Below are 17,967 nucleotides of genomic sequence, written 5' to 3'. Positions count from 1 at the left end.
CCAAGCCCACCTGCGGCAACTGTGAGAGACATGGCGTTTCATGCTCCTTTGCAGGTACACCCGACCCTGTTCAATTAGACCAGGACGCCGCGAGTCCAGCCAGTTCCAGGCTTGACGGACCGGCAGAAAATGCTAGCCCCAGCATTGGATCCTCGCACACTATTTCAGCCACGGGTCTTCCTGTCTTTGACATGGAGCTCTTGCATCACTATTTGATCTCAACTTGCTACACATTGAATCGAATCCCATCTATCCAGGCAATATGGCGTGACGAAGTGCCCAGGGTAGGTTTCACCATGCCAGGGGTCCTACATGCCATGCTAGCCGTATCCGCTTTACACCTGGCACGGATCGATCCTTCACGGCGGGCCAGCTGTATTGCTCAAGCACATATTCATCACCAAACAGCCGTCCAGTCGGTAACGCCCAATATACCCTCTCTAGCTACCGAAAATGGAGTCGGGCTGTTTCTCTTCTCTTCATTAACCTGTATCTCTGCTTGCGCCAGCATTCCCTCCGAGGGAAGCTTTCTTGTCTTATTTGAGCATGGTCGTCTTGCCAATTGGGTCCTTCTATTCCGCGGCACAAAGACTGTTATTGACTACAGTAGTCATGATTTCAAGGAAGGTAGTTTGGGTCCCATGTTTGGGAGTTGTGCCCGGTCGGCAGCTGCCCAGGACCCGCAGACGTTTGAACAGGGGCAGATGTATACGTGGGAGTTGAAACAAATGATTGGTCATGAGTTTGTGCAAGACCTGCGACGCAGTCGCATTTACGAAGATACCATCAATGCGCTCACCAGAACCCTAGGTGTGGTTATGAAACCGGGCGATGGACCAAGGCTTCAGACAGCAGATGTATTCGTGTGGTTGTTGGAAGCTTCGGATGAGTATTTGGAGCTATTGGTGCAAGAGGAGCCGGTCGCACTCATTATTTTTGCATATTTTTGCGTCGCACTGCGCCAAATTGAATGGATGTGGTGGATGGAAGGACTGAGTGGCCGACTTATGACACAACTGCATTCTGTCATGGATGAGAAATATCGAGGCTGGCTACGGTGGCCTCAAGACCAGATAAATTGGGCTCCCGACTCTATATAAATGTACATTGCCAATATTATTAATTTCTCTTTATACATATGATCTGGTGACATAGTGTGTGTAGATTAGCCCTATCTTGGAGGCTTGGATTTAGCCCTCAGCTGCGCTCCAAACAATTGGAATAGAATGGGAATCGGGGCTGCGGCCAAAGCAATGAATGCCAGCAGGCTATTTCCCCATCCCAAACCGAGCTTGTCGTATAACTTCAATCCGCAAAGAGGAAGAAGCCCACCAGCCAAGCTCCGCAGAACGGTACAGGCTGCAATAGCACTGGCTGCATGCTGCGTGAATGCATCAACCAGGTAGGTCTGAATGCCCATCAAAGTAAGAATCATTCCGTATCCCGTCACAGCATTTCCTATCTCAGCAACAATCCAAGGGACATGTTTATCAGTTGCCCAGCCGTAGATGAAGAGTCCAGCGGGGATACTCAGCGATCCAGGAAGAGCAATATACCAAGGGAGTCGGTCTTCTGGCTGGGGTTGTTCCTTTCTTGCAATCTTCTGTTTGATCTTGCGATCGCTGAGCGTGCCAGCATAGAGAAGTCCGAGAAGCATGCCAACTCCACTGCCCAGAAAGGACAGGCCGCTTGCGCCAGATGAAAACCCGTATTGTCCTTCGAATACCTCGGTAAATGTAGTGAAAAGAATGTATAAGAGGCCGTAGAGAACCGCAATATAGATACACATCGATGACACAATTGGCGAAAAGAGTAACATCTTCGTTGGGCGAACGAGGCTCTGCAAGAATCTTTGTTTAGGGGGAATGCCGTCATCCAATCGAGACCTATATTCCATGCTGCCGGTCTCTTTCCGTAGCCGTGCTGCCTTGCGTTCAAGAATTGTAGGACCGTGCGTTTCAGGGACGATAAAGAAGAAGGCAGTCGACGCGACGCCGCCCTAAAAGAAGAATATCACTGTCAGAAAATATTAGGTGCCCAATTGAGATGAACAAAGTATTTACCGCAATTGCCAAAACCCAGAACACCCATCGCCAGCTCGTAGCCTCGACTAGATATCCACCAACAACTGGACCAATTATAGGACCGAATAAAGGCCCCAGAGACCAAAGAGCCATAGCTTTACCCCGACTTTCTCTTGGCATGATGTCTGCAATCGTGCCACTTCCGATGGTTGTCGGCGTCACACCGGCAACACCATCCAAAAATCGGAAAATGATAAGGGCCGCCAGATTCGGGGCCAACGCACTGCCGATATTGAAAACACAGAATACGAAGTTGCAAGTGTTGTAGACGATGAGACGGCCACTATGTTCACTCAGTGGAGCGACTATGAGAGGGCCGAATGCAAAGCCGAGGATGTAGACCGAGACAACGAAGGTCGCTAGCATTGTCGAGCTAACATTAAAGTCGGCCATAACTTGAGGTACTGCAGGTGCAAACATGGATGACGCGAGGGGACTAAATTCCATGCAGATGTTAGAAATGAACTTTATTGTTTCTTTGCGTGTAATATGAGAACTTTACGTCAAAAAAGTAATGAAGGATACCGCTCCAACGATAGTCCATCTGCGCGCTGAGCTCCAGTTCATGGGATTTTCTGGATCTTGATCAACAGGCTCATTCCAGAACACGTCAAACTCCGATGCTGCCTCCATCTTTCCCTTTTCTTCTTCGCCCTTATCGGCCGGGGTCTTTGGATCGAGCGGAGAGTGCGCCTGCTCCAACTTTGGTGCAGTGTTGTCAGAAGACATGATTCCGAAGCTTTCCCTGGATATTGAGAGTGATTTGGTGCAGAGACATGATTTGTGAAAGCCAAAAGGTTGCTGGGCAGCTGGTAGGTGTTATATAGCATCGTGTGAGGGTCTGTAGTCTGCTCGGAAATTCCACTCTCCGGTGGAATCCCTTGTGAATTATGAACAAAAAGGCGTCGAAGGTGATATGTTTCTAGACCGGACTCAACTCCGGCGCAGTGCCTCAAATCATTCCACTAGAGATGGTGCCGCCCATGGACTATAGGCCAAGTGAGCAGATCGTATTCGGATTCAAGTACTTCTCATTGGTTCTTGTTTCTTTGATTGTGCAATCATTATTCATCAATATTTGAGTAGGGCGGTGAAAATGATCTACGCCGCCAATATGAAGAGCTATAAAGCGCCATGTGAATCAAAGTTAGCTTATTTCCAGGGTTTAAAGATTGGCTTAAACCCCTACTCTGATTACTTTGAAGACTTCCAAGGTGAAAGTGGAACCGTTTAAGGTTCTCGGGTTCGGGTTCGGGTTCGGTTCCCTTTAATTCCAACCGGGTTCGGGTTCGGGTTCGTACTCAGCTTGCTAACATTTGGTTGGTGCAGCTATAACTTATAAGTACTCCTTGCGGAGAAGCTTCTGACAGAGGAAATCCTCCCGGAAAGCGGGGCTGTGTTCCTGAAATGTATCCAAACCTCCACGTATGTGGCTTTTTTTACCTCGGCCCCTGCTCAGCACTTAAAATAAGATTGGGTTATTTTTGCAAGGTCATATAAAACCCCTGCTTCCAAGAATCAAATGTGTTGTAGCTAGTAGTATACGTTGATTGTGTCTACTAAGACAAATTGGAACACCAGCAGAACATTTGAATGCTTCAAGATATGAGCCTGCTCCTCGATGCAAAGTCATGTTTGGCAACAGTCGTTTCCACGGTACCGTCTCACCTGAGGAAGAAAGTAACGGCTCCCTTCTAACAGACATAGGCACTTATTTACCTCTTCACCAAAGTCGTTTACAATGTATTCTTTCACCCACTGAGCCGCTTCCCCGGCCCCAAATCCCATGCGATTTCTCGCATTCCATACTTTCGGCGTGCAACTAACGGCACTCTCCCCTTTGATATGCTCGATCTGCATAAACGCTACGGAGACATTGTTCGCATTGCGCCAGATGAGCTTGCGTTCTCCCACCCAGACGCATGGAAAGATATCATGGGCCATAGGAACGGAGAGCCAGAGATGGCCAAAGCCAGCTGGTTCTATCGTCCTATTGACGAGCCTTTACATATTGTCAACGAGGATATTGATGAACATAAGCGATTACGCCGACAGATGGCTCATGGATTCTCCGAAAAGAGTATGCGGAGCCAGGAACCTATGATCCGCAAATATGTTGATATGCTCCTGACAAGATTACAAGAGAACTGTTCAAAGGGCAGTGTGGTCATTTCTGATTGGTATAACTTTACGACATTCGACATTATTGGTGATCTCGCATTTGGAGAGCCCTTCGGTTGTCTGGAGGGTTGCAACTATGATGATTGGATTAAGGGTATTTTCGAATCCGCATACCTGGGCTCTTTCTTGCAGGCTTTGTCTTTTGTTCCATCAGTGAAGGGTATACTTTTGTCGCTGGTTCCCAAGGCAATGCAAGAGGCTCACCAGAAGCATAAAACCCTTACGAAAGAGAAGATGCTTCGTCGGATTGCTATCACTGAAGAACGACCAGATCTTATTGAAGGGTTATTGAAGAAGAAAGATGAGTTGGTAAGTTAATACATGAATCTATGTAGACATCCAGGAATATTGATCTAACTCGACTAGAATCTTGGTGTGGATAAGCTTGTTTCAAATGCTGAGATCTTGATCATCGGAGGGTCTGAGACAACCGCGTCATTATTGAGCGGAGTGACCTATCTATTACTACAAAACCCGGAAGCTCATCAAATCTTGAAAGAGGAAGTTCGATCAACGTTTGCCAGCGAGGAAGAAATAAACTTGATTAGTGTTAACAATCTTCCCTACATGTTAGCATGTCTCGACGAAGCAATGCGCATGTACCCTCCCATCGCTAACGGCCTTCCACGGGTTTGTCCTAAGGGCGGATCTCATATTCTAGGAGAGTATATTCCAGAGAACGTATGTGGTCCATGTTCGAATTATAATATTGGGGATCAGTGCTAATAAAATGACTGCAGACTAATGTCTCTATACATCAATGGGCACTCTATCGCCGTGAAGAGTATTTCAAAGATCCCAATACTTACCATCCGGAACGTTTCCTTGGGGATACCAAGTTCGTGAACGACCGACGAGATGTCTTTCAGCCATTCCATATTGGACCAAGAAATTGTCTTGGGAGAAAGTAGGTTCAAAATCCCAAGTAGTTATGCTGGCTTGTGCGGGGAGACTATATACTAACATTTGATCGTTGAAATAGCCTTGCATATAGTGAAATGCGTTTGATCCTTGCTCTTGTCATTTTCCAATTTGATATGGTCATTGCAGATGATAGCCGGGACTGGATTGACCAAAAGAATTTCCTCATGTGGGAGAAGAGTCCTTTGAAGGTCTATTTAACACCGAGGAAATGAGAACCTTCATGTATGATTACTAATTAATGTCAATGTTTACAAGAAACCAATTTTGTTCAAAATGTTGGAATTGGGTACATATACAAGGCTAATTGCTAGCAAATGCGAGGTTGTATGTTGATCGAAACTGTGTATTGATATATTTGACCTATGATACATGACTTTGTGGACATAGCTTCCATGTATGTAGATAGGGGTTAAAGCCCCTTGAAACATTTAAACAAAGTCTCACCTTTATTTGCTCGGCGTAAGTAGGAGGAAAGAAAGTACTTGGGAGTAAACACGATGACCTCAGATCAGATCCCCTGAAGGCGGACAACGCGGGATCCACCCTAAACCAACCCACCTGCCCCAAACTCCCCCATTCCTCCACCTAAGCAACAGACACCATGTCAACCAAAAAGATCGAGCAATGGGAGATTGAGCGCTATTGGGAGATCTTCGCCTCCCTCTCTAATGGCCAATCCCGCCTCAACAGCACCCAGGCTGCCTCAGTCCTGCGCAACAGCCGCCTGCGCGATGACCAGCTCGAGAAGGTCTGGGACATTGCGGACGTCGATGGCGACGGCGAGCTGGACTTTGAAGAATTCTGCGTAGCCATGCGCCTGGTCTTTGATCTGGTCAACGGTGTATGTAACCCCCGACTACTTGCGCTGTGCTAAGAAACACCTGGAAACCCGATTGTGCTAACGGCGGCTTGCCTGATAGGAGCTACAAGAGGTCCCGCCCGTGCTACCCGACTGGCTCGTCCCTGAATCCAAATCACATCTCGTCCACGCCACGAAGGCATTAAGCAGCCGACCGGAACAATTCGAGCGGATAGAAGACGAGGACGACACGCTCGGCCTGAAGGATGGCTTCGATTGGTACATGAAACCGGCCGATCGGTCCAAGTACGAGGACATCTATAATGCCAGCCGGAACCCACGCGGCCAGATTACCTGTCAGTCCCGCCACCTCCCTCGCTCACCACCCCTAAGGGGGGGAAAGTCCGTCGCAATGTCCAGCTAATCTCTAGTCTCTATTCATAGTCGATTCACTAAGCGCCCTATACGACTCACTTGATGTCCCCGACACTGACGTCCGTTCCGCTTGGAACCTCGTCAACCCTTCCGCTGGCCAGGCAATCAATAAAGACTCCGCCCTCGCTTTCCTCCACATTCTAAATTACCGACACGAGGGCTTCCGCATCCCGCGCACAATCCCCGCATCCCTCCGCGCCTCCTTCGAGAGCAACCAGATCGACTACCAAATCGACAACAACACGAAGCCTGCGCAACGCTGGGCTGGCGAGGGAAACACCGAGACGACAAGCGGCCGCAAGGCCAAATTCGGCGACACTTATCTGAGCCGACTGGGCGTTGGCGGTAAGGGTTCCTATCAGCCCAAGGGCACGGACTTTGGCGAGACGATCCAGGACGAGGAGTGGGAGAAGGTGCGGCTGCGTCGGGAGCTGTTTGAGATTGAGGAGAAGTTGAAGGCGGCTACACAGGCTAGCGAGAGCCGGCGCGATCAGCCACGGAATGATGGAAGGTCGAACTGGGTTCTTATTAAGAAGGAAGCGCTGCAGCTTTTGGAGTATAAGGAGCGCGAGTTGAGGGAATTGAGGGAAGGAGTTGGGCGGTCGAAGGATGGCCAGGATTTGGAGCGCTTAAGGGAGGATGTGAAGACTGTTGCCGATCAGGTTGAGGGGTTGAAGAGCCATTTGGCGCAGCGCAAGGGAGTCCTTGCAGATCTGCGAGACGAGATTCAAGATGAGAGGGCTCGGCGATGAGTACATACTGGATGCATATGCGCATGCTCCCTCTAAATGTTTGTTTAGGCCTCTGCTCCCCTTTTCCTCGCTTCCGTCGCATCTTTGGCCTTGTTTGCTATGTGATTATTTTTTGTACAGCCATAACCCCAGGAGCTGCAGGCGCTCAATGGATTCATTCGACATATGAAATTTTTGTAAAATTGTAATTTCTCACACCCATGTTCTTTAGGGAGTAACCAACAGGCCAATAAGCCTGGAGGAAACCTCCAGTCAAGCCATTAAGAATCCCTTCTAGACAAAGCAAGAAAGGATCCCATAAGATACATTGTCTCCCAAGGCTCCATGCCATAGAATGGCAGTAAGAAAAAGAACCCACACAACAACACCTAACTACCATACATAAAGTAAAACACACAAAAGCCATCACCCATCGCTCACCATTGCCATGTTGATACAAAAAGAGCCCAGAACACCGTAAATGAAAAAAAAGCCCCTGTGTAACAATCATTGAGTAGATTGACAAATCAGCTTCAAAGAGTTTCTCCCGAATCTCGCTTCGTCTCGACACCAACAAAGGTTGGGCCACTTTGATCCAAACCCTTCTCAGCACGAAGATAAGCCTCCTCGCTACGATCAGTAAGAATCTTCAGGTCTTTGTCCGAAAGAATAGAAGCAGGATCAGCCCCCGCCTCAAATCTTTCAAACTCGTCCTCACCAAGAACTTTGCGAAGTTCCTCAATATCCTGGGAATTGGCATTAGTATCCAGCAGAGACTTGAATTTGCCTTTCTGGATGACCAGCCGCTCAAGCCGACGCTTGGCATCTGCTTTCTCCAATAGGGTTTGCTCAACAGTGCCTTTGGTGGCAAGTCGGTAAACAATGACAGGCTTCTTTTGACCAATGCGATGGGCACGATCCTGGGCTTGCAAATCTTGTTGGGGGTTCCAGTCAGAGTCGAAGAGGATGACCGTATCAGCTGCGACAAGATTGATACCCTGGCCACCAGCTCGGGTACTCAGGAGGAAAAGCTTGACATTCTTGTCGGTGTTGAAAGCTTTGATCTGAGCTTGGCGGTCGACTTGGGCAATCGCTCCATCGATGCGGCAACATTCCCAGGATCGGAGGGTGATAGCCCATTCCTCGATGATATCTAGCTGCATTTTGAATTGTGAAAAGATCAAAATTTTATGGCCTTTCTTCAGAAGATCAGGGACGAGACGATCCAGAAGTTGCATTTTGCCCGAGGCAGAAACGAGAGACTCGTCGACGGGTCCATCCCAAGGCCAATAGAAGTTATGTGGAGAATTGCAGGCCATGCGCGCTTGCAGAATTGGGTTCTGCATTTTCTTTTGGCTGATCTCTTTCTCTGTGGATTTGTTAGTATTGTTACGCATTCATAAACGTCGCACAAACACGTACTTGCAAGCTGCAGATTCTTTGTGTGTTGCTTCTGCGCCAAGTCTGATTCGCTTTCTTCTAATACTTCCTCTTTGCTTTCTTCTTCATCAACACCCATTTCCAGATTTCGCAACTTTTTATCAAACTCTCCATCACTGATATCCTTGTAAGTACGCACAGAGCGTCGGCGACCAGACAGGGTGTTATTGGATGGTGCTTTATTTTCACTTGTTTTCGCACTTTTGTTCGCAGCACCTTCTACAGAGCTTTCACGGCGGCGTTTCTTCCCCCGGGTTCGATTCGGCGTCTCACTCTTGGCATTCAGACGTTCTAAAGCCTTTGCCTCCAGGTATTGGCGACCAGTACCATTAAGAATCTCTCGGTAGAGATCTTTCTGCTCAGAACTCAATGGCGCATAGAGAATATACTCCCGTTTTTTCGGAAGAGAATGCTCAACGTCAGTCTTGATACGTCGAAGCAAGAACGGCTTAAGAATTGCGTGCATGCTGGAGACTAAGTTGCGCTTTCGCTTCTCAATGAGATCCGCCTGACTGTTTTTATCCAGAACGGACGAAAAATCAAACCAGCTTTCAAAACTGTCGACATCATTGAAAACATCGGGCAACAAGAAATGCAGCAGCGACCAAAGCTCGGAGATGTTGTTTTGGAGCGGAGTTCCAGTGATTAAAAGACGATTTGCAGAAGGGAATGTCAACAGCTCCTTGATCAGCCTACAATTCATGTTCTTCAAGCGATGACCTTCGTCCTAAAGATTTGGTCAGCGAGGTTCTTGTCAAAATCACAGCACAGACACTTACTACAACAATATATCGCCAATTGTACTGTGCAAGAACCTTGCGGTCATTGATACACATCTCATAGGAAGTGCAAACGACAGGGAAATCCATATCTGTCTGGTTTTTGGGATTCATGCACTTTTTCCGAATGGCTTCACGACCTGCCTTGCCCCCACTACTGTGGTACATGACTGTTTCAATGTCGGGAGTCCATCTCTTGAACTCATCGACCCAGTTGCTGACAGTACTGAGGGGTCCAACGACCAAAAACGGACCGGAAACACCGTTCTCTTTCATGAAAGCAATCATGGAAATCGCCTGTACGGTTTTGCCGAGGCCCATTTCGTCCGCGAGAATACCACATAGTCCATTCATCCAGAGGGTCTTCAGCCATTCAAGGCCCTCCAGCTGATAGGTCCGCATTTGGCCACCCGAAACGAGCTTAGGCTGTTGCGTGGCTACTAGCTCTTGCTCTCCAAGGACAGTAGGTTTATCCTCAAACTCCTCCGCTGCCTGCTGCAATGCCTCAGGGACCGTAGGGTTATGGCTGGGGACCTCGACATTGGCCTTCTGGAAGTAGTTGGCAATACCGTTCTCTTTACCAGCGTTTCTTTTAGGGCGACCTGGTGCTTTCTTAGCAGGCTGTTCAACTTCCGAGTTGTTATCCTCTGGCGAGGTGTCTTGAACTGTGCTGCTACGAGTTTTGGCGCGTCGAGTGGCGATGCGAGGCTGGGGGGGTTTCTCCTCGATTTGCCCCTCGGGAGCTTCAGTCTTTCGCGTCGCAGCTTGCTGACGAGCTTCTTCTTGTTGTTTCTTCATCTTTTCTGACATTATCGCGACAAATACCTACAGAGAAACATGAGGTTAAATGCCATCCTTTCGTGAAGGGGGGCCAAGCAATTGCTACAACTTACTGAGCTAGTGCGCAGCAAAGCCATTAGCTGCTTGGTATTTTGATCAAGTTCCTCAATATTTGAGGCCGGATCGGCATCTCCATTTTGTCCAGTCACTTCATTTACCCCGTTGGTAGACTTGATATCATCCGCAATGTCGCTGCCAGCCGAGGAGGGCACCGTTGACTCTGGAGGCGCTGTACCAACTTGCGAGTCCGAGGTATTCATAGGGGATGCCGTGTCAGACATGATTGGTTTGAAAAAGAGTGTGTATGAACAAATGGGAGGGTTGGCGAACGAATGCTAGGTCTTGAATCTTGATCCAGTTTTCGGTGGGAGAACGTCATTCCCAGGGGGAAGACAGATGGAAGCGGTGATGTCAACGTAGCTGTCAAACGATAGGAAGTCTAAATCAAGACTTTATTCACGAACATCAGAAAAACCAGGCAAGAAAAAACGATTGATCAATGATACAAGATGCACTTGTCTAGATTCAACTTGTAGATTGTGGAAGAACGCCACTGTAACACGTGAACGCGTATTTTTCGCGTTTCCTAAGGCTACAGTAGGCAGTAGTGCACGGACCAGCTTTAAATGGCAACGATCCTTACCACATGGGGGAATTTAATAGAACTTATGATGGAAGATGATTTTAAAGAATTTTAGCTACTATGTATACTCTGTGAGGGAAATGAACAAGAAACCCCATGCAACTCTCTATAATTATTCCCTTTGCACCAGTCTATTAGGGCAGTAGCCAGAAAAGAGAATACCACAAGATGCAGGGCAGTTCAATTGTAACTACTACATGGTACTTCATACTAAAAACAATAATACCCGGATAACTAACTTTGGCTTCGACTTTCCACCACATGCATCTCGTAGCATAAATGAATCCGTCATAAATGAATCCGTCGTCATAGATCACGTGGTCGAAGACGCGGGGAACATCAAAACAACCGATCCCAGCTTCAACTTATTCTCGACCTTGGGATCGTGCAGCATCTCTATTCCATCGCCCTTGTCCACCACTACCCTAACCCACTCATTCATCCTTCGATTATCAATAAGTCCTGTCATCCATTCCCATCATATTGTTGACTATTGTCACATCAAGACGCGTTCATATTCGCTGCTCAGTCTTCAATGCTCTGTATGACAATTCCTTTCATCAACTCGTCAGAATGACTCTCAGGGCTACCACCTAAGGCCTCAAGAAAGAAGCTATCACTAGGGGATCCGATACCAGAACAATTGAGGTAGGTTTCATCGAACGGTGGCTCAACCGGTCTGAGAAATTGATTCCTCGTGCCTTTAAAGGCTCCACTGAGAGGCTTGCCAGGCTGTGATCTAGGAGGAACTGAAGGTGGCTGGCTGCTGGGAATCGAACTGTAGGACCAGGAGCCACTCAAAAAACGCTTCAACGGAGTCTTATCCTTACCCTCTGACCTTTTCGAATGGGCTGATGGCACCACTTGGCGGATCTCCTGATCTTCTGGGACACCAAATAACGAGTTTCGAAGATATTCACTCCAGTTGACCTGTCGGTCCTCAAATGACGAGTCTTGAAGAAATTCGACCCAGTCCAAGATATGTCGGTTATCATTGATCTGGCGTACGAGATTGCGGGGGTTCACAGTGCCCTCAACTTCAATACATTCAACCAATCCTAGATTGGTCTTGACTCTTCCATTCATTCGGTGCTGATTTCTCAACCTCTCATAGTCGACGCTCAGATCCTCTTTCCATTGGAATTGTTCAGGCTCCAAGCTGACATCGTCTCCTGGTTCTCGCGGCACCATGACGACGTTTCGATCCCAGTTACCTGCTAGGCTCCGTGGAAGGGAATGGAGGGCCAGGAATTTTCTACCGACCATAATATCATCCCCCCTGCAAATCATCAAATCCAGACGAGGGGCGACCATCGTTATAACGGGACATTCGGACACCCTGGAGAAGACCAGCGGGTCCCATTCATCCTCCGGTGGTCTTGCAGAGTGATCAAGTCTCGCCAGGTCAACCGTCTGCCTCTCTCGCATCCTGACAATTGCTCCATCGGCTTGTCGTAGTTGCTTGTTATGAAATCCTAATAACTCCGCCAGGCTGATTCGGTCTTCTTCCCGCATTCCGAGTTTTGCACAAGCATACTCCCAGGTGTACCCATTTTCGATCATGTTTTCGATTATTTCGACCTGAATTTGGGGCACAACATCGGCCCAGGTGGGATGGAGAATCTGTTTGATGACATTGGTCAGAGGGGCTGATTTAAGTGACTTGAAGCTCTCGATACTGAACAAGGACATCAAAGAGACATCATACATACCTCTTCTTTCAGGCGTACTGATGCATCACTCAGGTCACTATCCTCAAAATGAAGATCATCATCCTTGTCGGGAAGACCGGCCATGATTTTCATATTCTTCACGTAAACAGGATTTGACTCATTGTTATACGCAGTGCGATCCTCGATATCGATAAACGCTGACTCAATTGGCTGGTCCGTTCCCATCGCTGGGGACATGGCTTGGAGTGGGTCTGCATCAAGGTTGAGATTAGCTTTGCTGTTTTCTCCCAACTCCCCCTTGGATAGATTCAAACCTCGTGGAATATTGGGACGTTTTCTCTTGCCGGTGGCCTTTGATTGGGAGAGACCTATGGTCTTGCGAATGGAGTCAATCCATTGCTGCGTTGCGGTATGCCAAATGCACCAGCCTTCGCTAATGTCCATACCATCAATGGCAGTGGTAGAAGACTCGACCTTGGTAGCAGATAATGCTTCTCCTTCAGCATATTTCTTCTCTTCGGGTGTATCGGTTTCTACATAGAAGTCGGTTTCTTCGCAGGAGTCGGTTTCTTCGCAAGAGACGTTCTCTTCAAAGCAGACGGTCTCTTCATAGGACTTGGTTTCTTCACAGGATACGGTCTCCTCATAGGAGTCGGTTTCTTCGCAGGAGTCGGTTTCTTCATAGGAGTCGGTTTCTTCGCAGGAGTCGGTTTCTTCGCAGGAGTCGGTTTCTTCGCAGGAGTCGGTTTCTTCACAAGAGGCGGTCTCTTCAAAGCAGACGGTCTCTTCATAGTACTTGGTTTCTTCACGGGATACGGTCTCTTCATAGGAGTCGGTTTCTTCATAGGAGTCGGTTTCTTCAAAAGAATCGCCTGCATCTTCGTCATACCGCATCGGAGTATCCGCCCTGGGACCCGAATCTCCCCAAGAATCCATCTTGCTGTTAGGGCTTGGAGGGTCGGCTTTTTTCTTGGTCACTCGACTAGGAAAGAAATCACGAGATCAGATTGTTTCTCAGACCCGGGGGTACTTTGAGGGCTAAACAAGGATGCGAGAATGTCAGGGATGTATGAATGACTTTGATCGAAAGATTTAAGGACTGACCTGAAATTAGATGTATGCGGGAAAGAGCTCAAAAGAACCGACGAGGAATGAAGACCGGTGTCTACTAACACTCGTGTTCTCGGATGAGAGACATAATCTGTCAACTGAGAAATGGTATGCGGGGAAGAACTCAAGGGAAACGACGATGAATGAAGGATGGTCTCTAACCCTCAGGTTGTCAGGCGAAAACACAATCTGTCAACTGAAAAATGGTATGCGGGGAAGATTTCACAGGAACCGACGATGAATGAAGATCGGTGTCTACTAACACTCGGGCTCTCGGATGAGAGGCACAATCTGTCAACTGAACAAAGGTATCCGAGGAAGAACTCAAGGGAACCGACGATGAATGAAAGATGGTCTCTAACACTCAGGCTGCCAGGCGAAAACACAATCTGTCGACTGAAAACGTTATTTGATATGGAATGCCAGAATATGGCTAGAGAACTTGCAGATTATTGATGGTGTGCTCATAACTTGCTAAAATCACCACTAGGAGTTAAACTCCCTTTCTCAATGCTCCATACTACTTTCCATTTTTTCAAGCACATTCAAAGGGCGCAGTTTACACACCTACTAGACCTACAAGTTCACTTCAGAGATGAACTGAGCCTCATGAACAAAGGGTAGGCAATTGAATTTCGTGGGTGGTTTCAATGTTGTTGAGTATCTAGGAGAAGCTACTACCAGATCTGTAGCCAGCAGATCACACACTGGAAATATTAAAGAACTAAATCTCCACATCAAATCATTGGCACACTGCGGCAATCATATTGTATCATTAGAGCAAAATTATCGTCTAAGCTACTCGATCTTGAAATGGAGCAACCGGCTTCCGGTCCGGTAAGAAATCATCTTCATCCATATCCATATCATTGTCATCTGGCGCCGCATCGTCATATAGACAATCATGAAAACTGCGTTTCTTCGCCAACAGAATAGGAGGAATAGGTGGAGGAGCAAGAAGTGTTGCACCCGTCTGAACTGCGCTGCGCTTTGCGGATTCGACATCCCGCTTCGCAGCAAGGATAGACTCAAAAGCAGCCAAGATCCGCTTCAAGGAATCCTCAATCGAAACACAAAATCGGTGCTGCTGGACCATCCGTGTAGCAGAGATGACGTCATGGTTCAGCATAGCCATGAGATACGCAATGACCATTCCAGCAGAGCGCTCATTGCCAGTTTCGCAGAAGACAAGAACTTTTTTATTGATAGCGGCCTCGGCAGAGGAATTCGTGGAATTTCCACCCGCCGCGGAAGCTGGCAAATCCAGGCCAGCAAGATGATCATTAATGCGACGAATTGCGCGGGGAAATGCAGATATAAGCTCCTGGTTATCGAGGACATCAATCGTATCAGCCAAAATGCCGAGTTCGGCAGCGGCCTTGTCACCCGATACCAAGCGTGCCTGGGCTGATGCTGTATTTCTGATAGCGAGTAGGAGTGTGAAGCCTTGACTGCTCAGGTGTTCACGGGACCGGAGACAAACGGATGGGCCCAATGAGAGAAATGGTAGAATTGGCTGTGACTCGCGGCGCATTTCGTAGCTCCATTGAGAATATTTGAAGCGACGGGTGAAGCCATCTAGGTGTGCGAGATTGAAGAATCCCGGTGGGATGAAATCACCTTCTGCAAAATGGTGCATAGAGGGCCGGAGGAGCTTGTTGTCGACAATGACAGTGTCATTATCATCCTCGCCCATAGCCCGAGTCCGGTTGAAGTAGTAGCTTAAAGTTGCGTTTCCGCTTGACTCTGCCGGGTATCTGGGAATTGAGGCATAATCCTGTGTGCGTGTGTATGTAGCATCTTCATGTTGAGACATTGGCACCTCAGTTGGAGTGCCTGTGAAGCCGGACATGACGTCGTTTAGAATGGCCCGTCCCCAACAGATCACGTAGCTTTGGGTTCTCAGTTCTGGTATTGCGCAAATGAGGGCTGATGGGTGTAAAAGGCGACAAAGATTGTGTATATGCGTGACTGTTGAAAGAGGCCCAGAGGAGACTGGGTCGCGTGCTCACACTACTAAGAATAGTAATGGTGCGCGTGTGCGGGTGCGTGTGTGGGCACGTTGGTGTGTGGAAGTGCGTGGGAGTTCAGAAGTGACGAGACTCAGAGAAGTGACGGGAGATTGCACGTCAATGGCCGCCAGCCATCTCTTACTCTCAGTTTACCAAAATTTTGTACCACGTTCAATCTGCTATACGAAGAAGTCCTTATGGATCAACACTCACACACCCCTGCATATGAAATAAGCTGTGGTCAATGCCTCTCTTTCAACCAGACTTGCCTATGGAGGGGCTGGAATTGTATTAGGTAAGCATGATATTGCGGTCATCGACTCGGATGCCTCGGTGCCTACGACTTTGATTGCAGCTTCCTTATCAAAGGTATCTTGGTTCATCAGATAAACTGACGATAATGAAAAGTTCTAGACCAAGTCTCCATACCGGACAGTTATCGGATTTTTCGCCACATGTTTGCATATTTGCTTTTATGCTCGGCTTTCAACATCGGTGGCGTAACTCCGGAGTCCGGCCTCCGGCGCAAATGTTACCCGATTCATATAGCTAGCGCCTGCGGCCTAGCAGTATAACATCAAAAACCGGACAATCTGAATCATGAGTCATTTCACGTGTTTTGTCAGCAGCACAGTTGCACAGTCACCCCAAAACCAACACCAACACCAACTCCCTGACAAATCCATACTCACAGAGTCACAGGCTATTCAATGCTCGGGGTAGCGCCATCAGCCTTGGATTCTCGCAAGTTCTAGCCCCTCGACTCCCTTGAAGAGAGTATGACTCCATCTTGGGGGCTTGACCGCATGAGATCAACGACGATGACCGCCCCCTGGAGCCTGGGCAGCGGAGAAACGGCCTAACTCCGAGACAGTGCTCCGTTGCGGTATGCTGAAGGGGTTAAGGCTGCTGGCAGGAAAGAGCAAACATTCAGGAACTAGCCGCTGACGCCCGGGCAATGCTACCAGGCCCCATCTTCGTATACTTTATCCGAGCATTACCGGCAGCCTTGTTGGGACGCCGCCACGAAGCCGTTCTGTGTTATCTGTGATGTGCTAGACGGTGGGAGCGGGGAGCGTTTTAGGAATAGGCGAAAGCCTCACCTATAGGACTCGGGCCAATGAAACTGATATGATCCCGGGTGAGGCGGACATAGCGCCTGATGAAGCATGCCACGCAGTGGATCACGAACTTGTGAACTGTCATACAAATGTGGGAGGCTCGAAATGATGCCTTGTCTCCAGGTCTTTGAAGTGTATTGATCGTGTCACACTAGTGAGGCTTGGAGTTGGTTTACGTGCCGGAACATCACACGACTTGTTATCAAGACTGAGTGGCCTTGGATAGTGAACTTCCACTGCCTCCTTGGCCAAGTACGCCGCATCTAGTGTTCCAATCTAGCAAATCAAGCTATAGTACCGGATATTAGGTACGAGGCCCCGCTTGGGTTCGTATCTTTTGAAGTCGTATTTGCGTACGTTTAACATGTGCCCATCAGGCTGCCGCCTTGGAGCCTTATGGTCTCGACCTCAAGACCAATAGTTTCATTACAAAGCTCAGCACTACGATTAGTAGAATGTAATTGATCTAGCACTGTGGATACTTGGGAACATCCATGGATTACAAGGCTGTCCACGGGTACAGTCTATATTTGCCAAAATTGGAAATATTAACTTCACCCGTCGAGATTTCAGGCACAGTAGCCTAGGGTATTGGGCAGGTGCCTATACTACAGTATTTATTCTCATTTAAATGAACCAATCATGAATGAGAAGATCATAAGATACTGGGAACTCTAATGGCGTAGACCTGTCATATGACCGGACTAGATTAAACCATGCTTATATGACTTGCATTAAGGAACATGAGAACCTTGGAATAAAATAGAAATAAAAAGAAGTTTTAATAGCTTGCACCTTTCAAATAGATTCCTTACTAATGTAATACAAATACAAATTGCATGAGATATCGGAACAAAAGACAATAGAGTGAGATTGAAGAGGAGAAAAGATATGGCACGACATCTTCGAAACCTGGGTATATGAGATACGAGCTCGCAACCTCTGGAAAACAAAACACCACTGACCCCATCGATATCAAGCAACAACGCCGTACCGGGTAAGCTAAGAATATCCTTGCCATAGGCGATCAAGCACAACCGAATCCCAGATGCAAAAGTATAAAAGTAAAAATGACAAGCGAACTTCCAAGGGTTTTTGGAAGAGGTGGTGAACGCCCACGTAATGCACCAAAGAACCGGAAGAAACCAATTATGAAAATGAACATAAGGAGCGTGTAGACATGAAGTGGAGATTA

At 47.8% G+C, this 17,967-nt stretch overlaps 7 protein-coding genes across 7 annotated transcripts; 3 read left to right on the top strand and 4 right to left on the bottom strand.

Moving 5' to 3' along the window:
* Positions 1-296: 296 nt before the first annotated feature.
* Positions 297-1,100, top strand: N7466_011655 (C6 transcription factor; the record flags this gene model as incomplete). Its single annotated transcript, XM_057171044.1, has 1 exon — positions 297-1,100. One exon carries the CDS (start codon positions 297-299, stop codon positions 1,098-1,100), a length of 804 nt encoding a protein of 267 aa, XP_057015765.1.
* A 71-nt stretch (positions 1,101-1,171) lies between these two features.
* Positions 1,172-2,813, bottom strand: N7466_011654 (MFS transporter; the record flags this gene model as incomplete). Its single annotated transcript, XM_057171043.1, has 3 exons — positions 1,172-1,999; positions 2,064-2,520; positions 2,587-2,813. The coding sequence occupies 3 exons, from the start codon at positions 2,811-2,813 to the stop codon at positions 1,172-1,174; spliced, it is 1,512 nt and encodes a 503-aa protein (XP_057015764.1).
* Positions 2,814-3,677: 864 nt separating this feature from the next.
* Positions 3,678-5,401, top strand: N7466_011653 (cytochrome P450; the record flags this gene model as incomplete). Its single annotated transcript, XM_057171042.1, has 5 exons — positions 3,678-3,740; positions 3,792-4,574; positions 4,632-4,946; positions 5,006-5,172; positions 5,248-5,401. 5 exons carry the CDS (start codon positions 3,678-3,680, stop codon positions 5,399-5,401), a joined length of 1,482 nt encoding a protein of 493 aa, XP_057015763.1.
* Positions 5,402-5,790: 389 nt separating this feature from the next.
* On the top strand, positions 5,791-7,175 carry end3 (cytoskeletal adaptor protein SagA; the record flags this gene model as incomplete). Its single annotated transcript, XM_057171041.1, has 3 exons — positions 5,791-6,030; positions 6,110-6,344; positions 6,433-7,175. 3 exons carry the CDS (start codon positions 5,791-5,793, stop codon positions 7,173-7,175), a joined length of 1,218 nt encoding a protein of 405 aa, XP_057015762.1.
* A 512-nt stretch (positions 7,176-7,687) lies between these two features.
* On the bottom strand, positions 7,688-10,494 carry N7466_011651 (putative SNF2 family helicase/ATPase PasG; the record flags this gene model as incomplete). The annotated part of the gene is made up of 4 exons (XM_057171040.1): positions 7,688-8,523; positions 8,577-9,321; positions 9,374-10,198; positions 10,267-10,494. 4 exons carry the CDS (start codon positions 10,492-10,494, stop codon positions 7,688-7,690), a joined length of 2,634 nt encoding a protein of 877 aa, XP_057015761.1.
* An 887-nt stretch (positions 10,495-11,381) lies between these two features.
* On the bottom strand, positions 11,382-13,465 carry N7466_011650 (uncharacterized protein; the record flags this gene model as incomplete). Its single annotated transcript, XM_057171039.1, has 2 exons — positions 11,382-12,479; positions 12,569-13,465. The coding sequence occupies 2 exons, from the start codon at positions 13,463-13,465 to the stop codon at positions 11,382-11,384; spliced, it is 1,995 nt and encodes a 664-aa protein (XP_057015760.1).
* A 967-nt stretch (positions 13,466-14,432) lies between these two features.
* On the bottom strand, positions 14,433-15,455 carry N7466_011649 (dual specificity protein phosphatase family protein; the record flags this gene model as incomplete). The annotated part of the gene is made up of 1 exon (XM_057171038.1): positions 14,433-15,455. One exon carries the CDS (start codon positions 15,453-15,455, stop codon positions 14,433-14,435), a length of 1,023 nt encoding a protein of 340 aa, XP_057015759.1.
* Positions 15,456-17,967: the final 2,512 nt, after the last annotated feature.

The sequence above is a fragment of the Penicillium verhagenii genome (assembly GCF_028828195.1).
Source record: "Penicillium verhagenii strain IBT 33310 chromosome Unknown utg000013l_segment0_segment0, whole genome shotgun sequence".
NCBI lineage: Eukaryota > Fungi > Ascomycota > Eurotiomycetes > Eurotiales > Aspergillaceae > Penicillium > Penicillium verhagenii.
The sequence above is the reverse complement of the archived record's forward strand: the minus strand, read 5'-3'. Positions and strand labels throughout refer to the sequence as shown.